General features: G+C 36.6%; 1 protein-coding gene and 1 non-coding gene across 2 annotated transcripts; both read left to right on the plus strand.

Annotated features, from left to right (window-relative positions):
- Nucleotides 1–33: 33 nt before the first annotated feature.
- On the plus strand, nucleotides 34–8831 carry LOC146452777 (palmitoyltransferase ZDHHC5-A-like). Its single transcript, XM_085097644.1, has 8 exons — nucleotides 34–215; nucleotides 327–448; nucleotides 2164–2321; nucleotides 3168–3334; nucleotides 4305–4407; nucleotides 5048–5139; nucleotides 5237–5408; nucleotides 6005–8831. Exons 1-8 carry the CDS (start codon nucleotides 112–114, stop codon nucleotides 6182–6184), a joined length of 1098 nt encoding a protein of 365 aa, XP_084953770.1. The 5' UTR covers nucleotides 34–111; the 3' UTR covers nucleotides 6185–8831.
- Nucleotides 8832–10461: 1630 nt separating this feature from the next.
- Trnal-uag (transfer RNA leucine (anticodon UAG)) lies at nucleotides 10462–10543 on the plus strand. Its single transcript has one exon. It is a non-coding gene; the product is annotated as a tRNA-Leu (tRNA).
- The last annotated feature ends 3136 nt before the right edge of the window (nucleotides 10544–13679 follow it).

The following is a 13679-nucleotide window of genomic DNA, read 5'->3' on the forward strand; positions in this document are numbered from 1 at the left end:
AAACCGCTGACAAATCAATGTAATGTCCACGCATGCTCAGTATTTCCTTGGCCCATTCGAGAAAGATGCAGAAAAAATATAGATAGGGCCGGGAAAAGGGAATGGAAAATCATGTCCCGCTCTCGGCCTTGTAAAAAGGTTTCTTCACAACAAATACCTATAGTATGTGCAGCAGTCCTCCTTGTTGGAACTACAGCTCTCTTCTTCGTATTCGTGTAAGTTAACGAGTTTTCACTTTTCGTGTTTCAAGCGGTAATCATGCCCACGCGTGCTATGGAAGACTTGCAGGATTTCACTGCTTACTACTGTTCGGTTTTGTGCTTCAGATGCCCTCGTTTGACAACCGAGTACTCTGTTGTTATTCCTGTGTATGAGGCAATCCTGACTTTGATAGTCCTAGCCAGTTTTGCGAATGCTTCGTTCAAAGATCCTGGTATAATTCCGCGAGGTAGGGCACCAACTATGCTTTTATTAGACGTACTAAACTTCTTCTTAATTAAGCTTACTAGCTGTGGCTAAATGTCTTTCAACCGCTCAATGTTGTCTTTTAAGACTGTTTATTTAGCCTTGATTATAAGAAGCACCATTTGAGAGCGTTATAATACGGCGGGAATCTTGGAAGTCAACCTTCGTTTAGTCCATCATATCTTGGTAGGTAAGCTTAAGCTTATTAGAATTTCTACTCTTGTGAATTTAGCAGCTGTTTCCTCTCAGCTTTACAGACATCGTGTCTTCCTCCCGCATTTTCCATCAGTTTCGTGCACGGGAAATTGATTCAAATAAATTGTTTACAGATTCTCGTCTTTGCGGGGAAATGTAACGAAAACAGTGGGTCGCTGAGAATTAACATTCGAGAACGTAAATTATTCAAGAAAAAAAGTATGTTCAAGAGATCAACACAAACTTAAGCTTATATTCAATTAGATTATTGTCCGATTTCTCTTAACCTTTCTGAAAAAAAAAAACGTGTAATCGGATTGTTGAATTAAGATAGTAATAATCACTGATGAAACATGTTCAATGTCTTGAGATCAAATTCTCCTTTGGTGATGTAATGTAATGTGACAAACAGCAGGGAGTATGGAAAGATTTCTGTACAACCCCACATTAATTTTTCATACACCAAGCTCATAACATCCCTCATACACATATACCACGAGCAATAACAGAGTGAGGCGGAAATGTGCACATAATTATTATCTGTGGCTGTGTGTAAATCTTGCAAGGGTATTTCTCTGTTTGCCCTGGGGTTAGAAGAATTAATAATATTGTTACCCATGACAACTGATACATATAGTTTTGGTAAGCCCCTCAGTGGGCATTGATAAAAATTGTTATCAGAAAACTATTTGATAAACTGATGACAATGAAAAATTGTTTCATAACCATAAATTATCAATTTTTATCAATCGATCATCAATATTTGTAAAAATCAGTTAAATACCCACCCACAAATAATTTCCAATTTCAAGACATTTCTTAGTGAATTTTTACAACATACTTAGGCTCTGTGGGACAGTCATTAAGCCAGCTCCACAAGTAATCAGTAGCAGGGATGGCACAGTGGTGAGAGCACTTGCCTCCCACCAATGTGGCCTGGGTTTGATTCTCAGACTCAATGTCATGTTGGTTGAGTTTGTTGTTGGTTCTCGTCCTTGCTCCGAGAGGTTTTTCTCTGGGTGCTCTGGTTTTCCCGTCCCCTCAAAAACTAACATTTACAAATTCCAATTCAATGTGGAGAGTGTTCCCATACTGTAAAGTGCATTTCATTTTGATCATCTTGTCATGGAATTATGCACTATTCAAATTTACCAATTTTTTTTTTTTTTTTTAATTTAACCACTTGTAAACAAAAAGAAGTCTCCCACTCTTGTTGTGTAAAAGCTGGCTATCTTCGCTGTAGTGGCTGGCCATATAATGGCCAGCTCCCAGCTGCTAACGACAGCATCTATCCTTCCCTCCATCCATCCTTAGAAATTCCTGGCAAGTATTGCCTTGGCAATATTTTGTAAGTTGAAAGCCTTAGTTCACATGAATCCTTCATATATTTCTCAGCTTGGCTTTATCACATGCTTAGGAAAATCGTAACTGAAACATTAAATTGCTCAGATCTTTTGCAAAGGTGTATATTTTCAACAAACTTTTGTTTTTCTGCCACAACAGATGTAACAACAATTGATCAAGAGGATGATTTTAGACTTCCACTGTACAAGAATGTTGATATTAATGGTATCACAGTACGTATGAAGTGGTGTGACACTTGCAAGTTTTACAGACCACCGCGTTGTTCACATTGTAGTATTTGTAACAATTGTATTGAGGTGGGTCTTGTTGTTTTGTTTTGTTACTTTTTCTCATGCAGCTTTGTTGAACAAGACAAAAAAATGTTGTTAATCAGTTTAAATTTTATATCAGTTACTTTGGAACAAGACTAGTCTTTATTCTCATGGTATCATCAGTGAACCACTAGCTTTGTCGCCTTCCATTCTCTAAAGAATTTGGAGAATGGAAGGGGACTAACATTTTAAGATGAAAATTAACAATAAGAAAATCTGAGGTTTAACTGACTCCATGTTGTCAGTATCAATAAGTACGCAAGGTAAATGTAATAAATATACATGCACACAGTACTGGGCTGTGAGAATGTAGATAATTTCTGATTTTTGAAATGCTTCTTACCCACACCCTTGATTTTTTTATTGCTCTTAAAGAACTTTCATAATAATAATAATAATAATAATAATAATAATAAGCTTCAGTGTATGTGATTTTTCTAAGTGAACATTAGGATTTAGGGGTTTGATTACAAGTTAGTGATTAGTTGTTACGGTTTAGTCTTCGCGAGGTTGACCATGGTTTGTTGCCCAACCATCGTTTGCTTAGGTTCTGGGCATGCAGAAGTTTACACTGCCAATAATGATAAAAATTTCCAGTATAATCACACAACTGCAATTAAAAATTCAAAACTTATTTTACAAGCATTAAATACAATCAGTTTAAAAGCGAAACTGTATACAAACTTAAAAAATAAATAAATAAATAATAATAATAATAATAATAATAATATTATTATTATTAATAATATATAATAATAATAATTGTTATTATTTTATTATTTTATTGTATAATGTGTATTTACTGGGGTGTGTTGTTCTTTCTCTTTTCAGAATTTTGATCATCATTGTCCCTGGGTAGACAACTGCATTGGCAAGAGAAACTATAGATATTTCTTTTTCTTTGTGTTCTCACTCTCTATTCACATTATTTCAGTCTTTCTGTTTTCTCTCGTGTTTGTTCTGGAAAAAACAGATCATATCAAGGATCAGGCTGTTCCGTATCCTCTACTTACTGTAACAAAGCAGTCTTATGTGGTATTTGCTTGATAATGTTTCATTATAGTACAGCAACCCTTTCATATTAACAACCAAACACTTTGATTGGTCCCCATCTTTAGTACCTCTATCATCAGCTCATATCTTACCATTCTGTAAAGATTAGGTAAATATTATAAATATTTTTTTAATTTATTAATACACTTCTGTTGACTGGGATGCTTGTCTTGGTTCAGTGGATTATCTGCCTAACAAACAATACTAGTTATTATTTCATTATCTCATTACAGGCTAGGTTTTTCACTCTTTGTAATATATATTTTTTGCAATACATTTTTAATTCTAAGAGGCTGAAACAAGACTAGCATATCATCTGAACGGCTTTGAAGCACACATGGCTTGCATTTCCGAGTTTTCAAACCTGAAACGCTTATTCTTTTGTTTTGTTAGTTGCAACAACATCTTTCCTTTCTCTGGCCTGTTTAGATTTTTGTGAACTGCATTTTGTTTTCTATTTGATCTGATGAGAAGTGTGTCTTTAGTGAACCAACCATTGTCTGTATTACTCTGTAAAATCATATCTATCAAACAGTCCCCAAGAGGTTGTTTGAAGTGATAGTAACTGACAGTCGCTATTGACTGGCACAAATGCTTACCACTTAAATTGAGATTAATTAATTTAGTCATAATTTGTTTATCTCTATTATGAATATGGTATTAACAAACTGATCAATAGTTTGTAATCTAGCAGTATGCAGGATGTTTGTCCCATGAACCTAGTTTAATAGCCTTAGCTCCCACGAGTCTCCTGTAGCTCAATGGTAGAGCATCCGAACTAGTAATCGGAAGGTCTTAGGTTCGACTCCTGATAGGAGCACTCTGATTTTCTTTTTCCGAGTATGCCTGTGTCATTCACTGAATAATACATCATTCTCAGATTGTAACAGTTTCCCACCTTAACTGAAGGTTCAGTATAGTGATTATGGTGGTTTGTGGATTGGCGTCTATTCCTGTTATTGGTTTGACAGTGTTCCACATAGGACTTGTTGCCATGGGACGCACGACTAATGAACAGGTAATGACAGGAAAGAAAATCACCATGCTCAGTGTTCACCTACATCAAGGGAACACTCTTGGCAATTGAGTCAATTGTCGTTGTATATGTTGTGCTTCAAATTTTTTTGGGTTTAAATTTCCCTTTGTCTCAGATAATTTATGGTAATGAATACTACACAAAGAGGAATAGAAAATTTTAAAATTTTTAAACTAGGAATAAATTTAAACTACAACATTTACATAATTATAGCTGTTTATTGAAGGTTTTATAAGAGGGGATGTTTGCTAACATGAGGGTTCAGATTTCACTGGAAAAGATAACTTAAGTTAGCCACTTAAATATGTGAGGTCATCACACACTGAATTTTCTTTAAGGAGGGAACTGAACTGGATTTCATGGGGAAATTGGCAAAAAAAAACTGATCAGTGAAAAGGTTCTTTGTCATTATTTGAGCCGTTTTGACAACAATACAGCAAAATCTCCTTGACATTGTCCCTTTAAGCAACTGTCCATTAAATCAGATTGTACCCTATTCACACGTGTCATAGGTACGACAACACTGTTTCATTATCAATGATTATTAGGCAGCTTCCTCTTAAGTTTTCTGAAAGTAGAAGCCTTATCTGTTTGATTATTGAATTGATTTATTTAATTCTAGGTGACAGGGAAGTTTCGTAGTGGCCACAACCCTTTTGATCGAGGCTGTAGAAACAACTGTGAATTCACACTGTGTTCATCTCAATATGCCAAGTAAGGGAGCTTGTTTTCTTAAAACTGTTAATGATGTGTGGCTCTTAGCAGTTATTAATATTACATGTAATCTGCTGGTAACATCTTCGTTGTCCAGGTATATTGGCTACATGGAAAGAATAAAGATAGAGGATTCAAAGAAGGACGAGAGAGAGGTGAAAAAGAAAGGGAAAGACAAAGATGCAAAGGCTAAAAATCAAGCAGATGGTACTGAGTTAACAGACATTAAAGTTGAGGTGGCATCTAGCCACGCAAACCATCACTTACAGGTATAACAAATCTCTATCCCTGGATGATTTTGATCTGTGTGTTAGTCTTTTGGTCAAAACCAGAAAACTTATCAGATATTTTACTACTAAGTCGAGGTGCCTGTTTATCAATTCCTTACTGGGTAAAGTGTCAAAAATCAGTACAACATGTACTGTAATCATCATCAAGCTTCGTTCCTCCAAGCTGCAACTATTTTAGACATCTTGATGAATAAATGTTTTCCAATGGTGACCTGATTTGGAAAAGAATTTTCAACCTAGGCAATTTGCCAGTAATAGAAAAAAAATACCTTACAATGTTGGCAGGAGGATCTCCACCTCATGTCATTTTCCTGCTTCAGAATCCAGAATTAAGCATGTCAAGTATGTCACACAGTAGTGTGTCAGTTAACCCCTTGACCCCTAATATCAAAGATTGAATTCTCCTACCTTGTCCCCATATGTTCCTAATAAAAGTACTGGGGAGAAGTTATTAAAGTATCAAGAAAATTCACCTTGGTTGATCATATCCTTAAATTCTCATGACCTCAGAGGTTGAACAACCATTGATATTATGAGGAGAAATTTGATGCTGATCACTACTTTTTGTTTTCCAGGATGGGATCAGAGTCAGTAAAGATAGAAATAACCACGAGACAAGAGACCATGAAGTCAGATCACAACGACCAGAGTCATTTGCAGCTGCAGTTAATGCAGCACCGCGCGTCTCTGCTACGTATGTTAAATCAAGTATAAATGGAAGAACAATATCTGGCAGCCGTGAAGTGACAGTTTGATTCAATCTATACCATGTGGGCTTCATGTTTATATGGCAACGAGGCTACAATTCACTGCAGTTAAAAACAAGCACTGTCCTTTAAATTCAGCAGATACAGGGGCAATGCTTTCTGTTGGAATCTTCTATGAGGTCATTTTGAAGCTTTCATGTCCTGTTATACAATAGAATCAACAAGATTTTGCCTATGTAGAAAAGGCCAAGGATGGAGTAGATTAGACACAAAGTTATTTGCATGGTAGTTTATCCCCCACAAATCAGTTCTACCAGAATATATCTATACCCTATATTTAAGAATGAAGTATACTTGCTAGGATAAAACGTTTCTCAGTTCCTTTTGTTTCCTAAAAGTTAATTGTTCCTAAAACAAATAAAAAACAGAAAGCAGGTAAGGTGGAAATGATGCACTGGTAAAAATTAATAACAGTAAGAACTTTCAATGGCTAATATAATCAAGCATTAAATAATGTTGTAAATAGTTTTCCTGTACATATCTTGTTGTATGCAGCTCATGCCTGAAGCAATAGTTTAGTACAATGTAAATACAGCATTGTCTAAGACAAACATTGGATCAGTAAGATTCTTTATCTTTCAAATGTGCACATTTAAAAGGCAGTTAAATTAGAATAAGTTTGTTAATCAACATACTATACTGTGAAAGCTCTATTAAGTCCCTGGGAGTTGGGGGGGGGGGGGGGTGTTTATCTTCATGCCCCAAGATGGGGGTCTGTGATCGTTCTGTTATTTTTTTGTTTTGTTTTTTTTGGCTGTTTTGTTCTGCTTTGTTTTCAAGAAAAACAGAGCCAAAAAATCAAGGCAGCACACACACACACACAAAATAAAAACAGCGAAAAATCACAGAACAACATTCTTCATGTCAAAACAAGTCCTTATGTAAAGATTAAGCAAGATCCTGTGAAAAAAAACAAAACAAATTTCACCAAAAAAGCAATATACTCCCCTTTTGCGTGAATCCCTTCAAATGGCATACCTGCACCAAATGCAAATTTTCGAGAACAAATGGTACCTCTTTTTTTATTACTGTAACTGTGCCATTTGCACAAAATTTCCATTGCCATTTTGCTGTCTTCTTGTGTATTTTGTTGATCTACCAATGGGATTGTAAGTTTGGAAAAATGGAAAAATAAATCTCTTTCCATATGACATGGAAAGTTTCTAGAATTTCCAACCAAAAAAAGTTTTGCTTAATGGAAAGCGCCCCAATTGAGAAGTCACTGTGCAGCAGGTGAAATGTGTTAGTTGGAGGACATTTTGCGCACTTGGTAGCAGCTTATCCAGTGTATAAAGTTATCTGCTCTTTGAACAAGTGGGACCAGAAGGAGAAACTTTCAAGGATATGAATTGTTTTTTCCTTTTTTCCTGCCTTTGCACTGAAATTCATTTGATGACGTAAGGAATTTTAGAATTTTTCAGCCTGCATTGTTTAAGCTAGAGTTGGAAACCTGCTAATTTGTTCAACATATGTATATTTTTTAAAATAATTATTATAGTTTTCCATAATTTTCAGTTAAGTAAAGTGAATAACCTGCTGTGCATGTAATAGTTTTTGGTTACAATTTTTTGAAAAGGACAAGGGAGCATAATTTAAGGGAATTACACCTAAATAAATTGTAATGCTACTAAAGAGGTTCTTTGACATCTACCAGATAAATCACGCTTAGTGACACGTGTACATGATCGTATCTACTTAACCCCAGATATCAAAGAACAAATTCTCCCATCTTGTCCCCATACTTCTCTTATAAAAGTACTGGGGAGAAGTTATTAAAATATCAAGAAAATTCACCTTGGGTGATCATATCCTTAATTCTCATGACCTCAGGGGTTGAATAAGCATTGATATTACAAGGAGAAATTTGATGCTGATCTCTGTTAGGGCTTAAAGGGGTGAAGAACTAATTAAATAATTATAGAATTTGAATTTCTGTTGAAATAAAATTCCATTGTTCATATCTGTTAGCAACCATTCTCACAAGGCACCATCTTCCTTTTGCAACCATCTATGATCTTTATAAAATCCTGTCAGAATCGATTTTCACTTGGACTGTATTTACAGGCTCTCAATCAGTCCCATATTAAGCAGTCATATGTCTTTAGGGGCCATCTTCTGAAAAACTTGTTTATTAATTCAGTTCTTAGTGAAACACTTTATTTTGAATTTCTCACTTCTTTATCCTAAGGTTGGTCAGACAAAAAGGCTTAACTATACTCAGGAAAAAAAAATTATCAGTAAAGATTTAGCAAATATGTTGGGATTTCGGGTGCAGGCATAGTTTCTAACTAAAGAATCCATAGAGAATGCTTACTTGGTTTTATTCATTCCTGGAATATTTTTAAATTATCGTAAATGCTTTGGAGTAACTCTGTCAGTATACAGTTGGCTATTTATGTATGGGCTTGTTTAGTATTTACTTTAAGATATCATATTACTTCAATTTTCAACTGTTAAATGGAATATTACCGGTAGATAATGATTTTAACATGTTGATTTAAAATCCTTTTAATGTACAAAAATCTATGTGATGCTGTTACTTTAATGATCAGTCTCTTCATTTATAGTTAAGTTTTCCGTAGAAATATTTAAAAAATATTTTGGTAACAATTAAAATGTTGTAATTAGTATTTGACCTTATTCGATTTCCTCATTTGCGTTGTAGTTATCTAGAGAAAAAGTGGAAATTATTAGAGGGGGGGGGGGGTGGGAGAGGGGCTAAGAATTACCTGCCTTCCTTATGTATCAGTCAATTCCAAGCGCGATCATCCCCCCCCCGGGCAACCCCCGGGCATTTGACCCCTGTTCGGCTCCACATAGTGGGGCATTTGACGCGAATAGAAACCCGACCCATCGGGCATTTGACCCGTTGAAAAAATGCTGGTCAGCGGTCGCATAAATTGTCGGAATGCTTTACTCCTGCTTTATTCACAGTCAGAATTTACTGGTATATTTTGCATCAAACAGTTTTTAATGTAGTAAGCCATTTAATACTACCATAGAGAAGCGAAATATATCTGAGATTGTTTTTGGCATGGCGGGGTTACATATTGCCCTTCGCTTCTCATTTTCAGTGGTATGTCCAAGTTCCCTCAAGCTTCGTTCTCCCTTTGCTCGGCGTTCGAAGCTCGACTTGTTGGCATGTCTAGGTTTCATAACATAGTGTTTTTTATCATTGTTCTTGTTATCACACGTATTAGCAAACTTCATGTACATTTAATATCAAAGAAAAGCGAGTATCGGTACATATATCGTAAAACTCTCTGTTAGTTGAGTTTCATATGTGATGTTATGCATTATCTTTAATAATAAATTGTTTTAAATTTATTAATGTATGAATTTCGTTGATTTTTATATAAACAGAGCTAGCGAATACAAAAAAAAAAAAAACCAACACGATGACTTTTCAGCCCCAACCAGTGGGGCATTTGACCTAGAAATCGGCCCATATAGAGGGGAATTTGATCAGGCATTTTTAAAAAAGTCAAATGCCCGGGGGTTTGCCCGGGGGGGGGGATGATCGCTTTTGGAATTGACCCAGACATTACATGGTAGACAAGGAGAAAGAAAAAAGGCAAAAGCTGTGCAGAGTATCTTTGTCCTTCGTGCCGTCTTCCTTCACATTTCACAAGTTATCTGTATCGCATGGAACACCCCTTTCTGGTAGACTGTGATTCTTTGTTTTGGCTGAACCTTCCCCCCCCCCCCCCCCCCGATCAGCTCCGTCATTAAGGCGGGGGTACACCTGAAAGCCCTTAATGGCAATATCTCGTTCGCGTTTGAAGCAATACAAAAACCCCATGCTCAAAACACAAATCAATGTTTCGGGTGTTTTGTAAATTTTTTGGTGATTTTTAGGTATATTTGGGAGGAATAGTTTTTCTCAAAAGAGTAGTAAAATTTGGAGAAATAAGAAATAGTTAAGATTTGATGCAGTTTAAAAATTAGAATTTGCAGTTAAAAATTGATATATGGACACCCAAACAGTCCCCTATCAACCTGGTGTGCTCTTGGGTTGGGGGCAACTGTCTGTTGGTGTTCCAAAAATAATTTTCTTTTTTTTATCCCTTCTTTAAACCCCTTAAAATCTCATCCTTAACCCTTCAGCCCCCAGCGAAGCATAGGTCACTTCTGTCTCCCTCTATGGGGTGTTCGAGTAAGCCTGTCTCACTGACTGAAAAATGCATCTACTATTTATTCACCTATTTGCCGCAAAGATCTAAAATCCTTTAAATACAAGTATTTGACAGATTTTATTCGTGGGAGGTAGCGTGGCCGAGTGGTCTAAGGCGCTGGTTTTAGGCACCAGTCATTTCGATGGCGTGGGTTCGAATCCCACCGCTGCCACTAACCCTTTTTTTTTTATTCCCCTCTAACTAGGGATTCGAATTCAAATCATCATCTTTGGTAAAAGGAGGTATAATTTTACTAATACAATTTTTTAAAATGTTTGTATCCTCCAAACGCATATTTCCGATTTTCCGTGCTAAAATACTCCATGAAACCCCCCACAAAGACAATACTCCAGCTTAGCTAGACAAACTAGAAATACGTGACTCGCAAAACCTCGCGAAGCGGGGGCTGGGTGGAAAGCCCTCTTTACTCGTATTGTAGCATCAAACGAGGAGATTAAGAGGCGCATAAGATTTTTTTTTTTGATGAGCATGGTGTTTTCGTAGTTCCACGGGCTAGTTTGCGGTTGAAAATCTATTTCTGACGCGACGTAATGTACAACGGGCGTGCAGCGCTGTCGTGTTCGATGAATTTATTTCCCACGGAAAATTATTGACCGCGGCCACAAAACGTGTAATTTCTTTAATGCACTCTTTCACAAAAAAGATTGCTAAAAGAAAGGGAAAAGATTCTGGAGCGATAGTTCTGTGTCCAGTGAATATTGATGAACATTGCAGTTGAAATTTGATCATGCACGCATATTTTTTTCGATGTATGCAAATTTTGCTCCAGACGACGCCAGACAGTCTGACGTCATTGTGCGGACACCTTCAAAGATATAAACATATATAGACATGTGGCGTAAAAAAACGTTACTGTAAAAATGCTGCTTTTTTACAAATATATATTTTGTAAAAAAGCTGCTTTTTTACAAAATATATATTTGTAAAAAAACGGTCCGAACACTATAACTTCTTAGTGATTCAAGCAAGAGTTTGCGAGACATCTCGTACATTTCACTACCTTCATACGATTTTTTTTAGGAACATGTTCAATTTCTAGGAACCTAGGAACATTTCTTGAATGTTTACGGACCATTTATGTACAGTTTAGGTTTCACAAGGAATGGTCCGGCTGCTATAATTTCCTTTAGATCTTGCCAAATATTTTTTATGTCTTAAGTACAAACTGTTAGACTTATTCAAACAATAATCTTAGTCTTGATCAAAGCGCAATAGTCTCAAAATGTTTAAAAAAAAGTTGAGTTGAATATTTGATGCAGGTTATGATGGCCTAATTAATTAGAAGTAAACGTGATCGGATATAATTGTTATTCGTAGACGTCGATATGTGTGGAAGAATACCGTGAACCGCTTTTTTTTAGGCGTATGGATTACCAAAACTGTTGTTATTGTATTCAAACAGGTAAAATAAAGACATAGCTTTGGCTAACTGCGCCAAGATTATACTAGATGCTCAGTCGATTAGCGTGTAAGATAGGTAAACAAAAGGTCATGGGTTCACACACTGTCGGCAACTCAGGGGTTTCCTCTGTCAGCTTCTGTTCGGCCCACGCTCATGACATTGTTGTCCTCGATAAGTACAGAGAAATTACGCTCATTACAAGTAAAAGTACATACCATAGTTAAATTAAAAAAAATAACGTTCAAACTCTTTAACTTCCCAACAATTACCGCTAAAGTTTATTGTGCTAATCTACATCAGTTACAGTAGGAAGGCGCAGTCCCTAGCCGTTAATGAGTGCAATACCGCTTCCTTGCAGCGCACAGACAATGTATTAAAAAGGGCAGAACAGTTTCAAGACAGCTTTATAAGACCACGGTGCAATATGCTAAATTATTTGCTTATGCTAGCCTTAAAAGGAGTGCAACATACGTAGTAAATACAATTCATAGTCGTGAATAAGTGAACAGCACAGAGCACTTACTTACAGTTCATTTCAGATTGTAAGCGTGCAGGAAATGCGCAATTCACGTCTGTATCCTAGCACTATAATTTCCCAACGTTTTAGCTCTCTAAAAGGCGTACGTTCTTTTTTATTCCTTTTTTTTTCGGCGGCTTTGCTAGCATAAATTGCATTAGGGACTGTTCATTTTTTATGAGCATGGGGGGGCTGGTGGGATTTGGTTAATTGCCACTACGAAACTGTATGACCCCCCCCTAGCATGCAATTTTTTTCTACATGGCCCCCCCCCAAGCAGGAACTTTTTTTCTGATGACCCCCCCCCCCTCCCGCCCAACCAGAAACAAATCATACTCCTAACTTTAGCAAAACGCTTGTGTACTGTTAATATCAAAGATAAACGTAATTGTTACATTATAATAACTGTGATTTCTTTACAGTACTATTAAAAAGTTACCGTTCTCTGCTTAGGTAAAGATTTCTCTTGTTAAAAAAAAAACGTTTTATAGATAGCGACACGTTTACGGCAACGGCAAACCCTAAATTTCCATTTAGATTCTTAGAGGAACTATAAAAATAATCAAGCAAATGTTTAACGTGTAATTACTCCCCTTCGAGTAGAAACAATACACGTACAGATCTGACTAACAAAATACGGATTGAAGCATACAAATCAACGATTACGAGTCATATTAAACAGAAAAAAAACAGGGGACACACAGATATCAGGCGCGTAGGTAAGGGTTAAATAGGGGTGTTTGTTGAGCGCCGGAGGCGCTCTTACTAGGGGGGTCCGGGGGCATGCTCGCCCGGAAATTTTTGAAAATCTAGGTTTCCAGAAACCTCATTTCCTGCATTTTGAGACCCATTTTAGGCAAATCACAAATTTGTTTTACAGCAGCTTTTTAAGCTATATACATCATTTCTGCGGCATAATTGTCTCAACTTAAACAAGAAAGTTCAATGTACATTCCGCGCCCTGTCAAGTTCTGATAGCTATTCGATCTGCTGATAGTCATACACCAAGCTGGTAAACTGCACCATTCTCGGGTGTAGGCCTTCAAACAAATTGACTATCTCGTCAAGATTGAGAGGCATATCATATTTGATATACATTAGAACCAGGGCGGACATTCTACTCTCTCGCATGGTACACCTCATGTAGTTGTTCAACCTCCTCATTGTGCTTTTTCTTCCGCCATTATTGATCTTCAAAGGGGGTTCGTTCGAACCCCCCCTCCTACACGCCTGGATATTAAAGTACTGCTATTAAAAATGAGAGTTACAAGCTTTTCTGAAGATGGCCTACGGCTCAGATTTACCGTCAACTGAAGTCACCAACAACAGTTCTATTACTAAAAACTAATCTGGATGTTCACACTAGGC

This window comes from Pavona decussata, unplaced genomic scaffold (genome assembly GCF_977016875.1).
Source record: "Pavona decussata unplaced genomic scaffold, jaPavDecu1.1 SCAFFOLD_366, whole genome shotgun sequence".
Taxonomy (NCBI): domain Eukaryota; kingdom Metazoa; phylum Cnidaria; class Anthozoa; order Scleractinia; family Agariciidae; genus Pavona; species Pavona decussata.

Bases quoted from the DNA above. Each gene is read 5' to 3' on its own strand.
- LOC146452777 (XM_085097644.1), top strand. From the start codon at position 112: ATGTCCCGCTCTCGGCCTTGTAAAAAGGTTTCTTCACAACAAATACCT. The intron at 5,140-5,236 runs GTAAGGGAGCTT...TTCGTTGTCCAG, and splicing joins TGTTCATCTCAATATGCCAA to GTATATTGGCTACATGGAAA. The intron at 5,409-6,004 runs GTATAACAAATC...TTTGTTTTCCAG, and splicing joins ACGCAAACCATCACTTACAG to GATGGGATCAGAGTCAGTAA.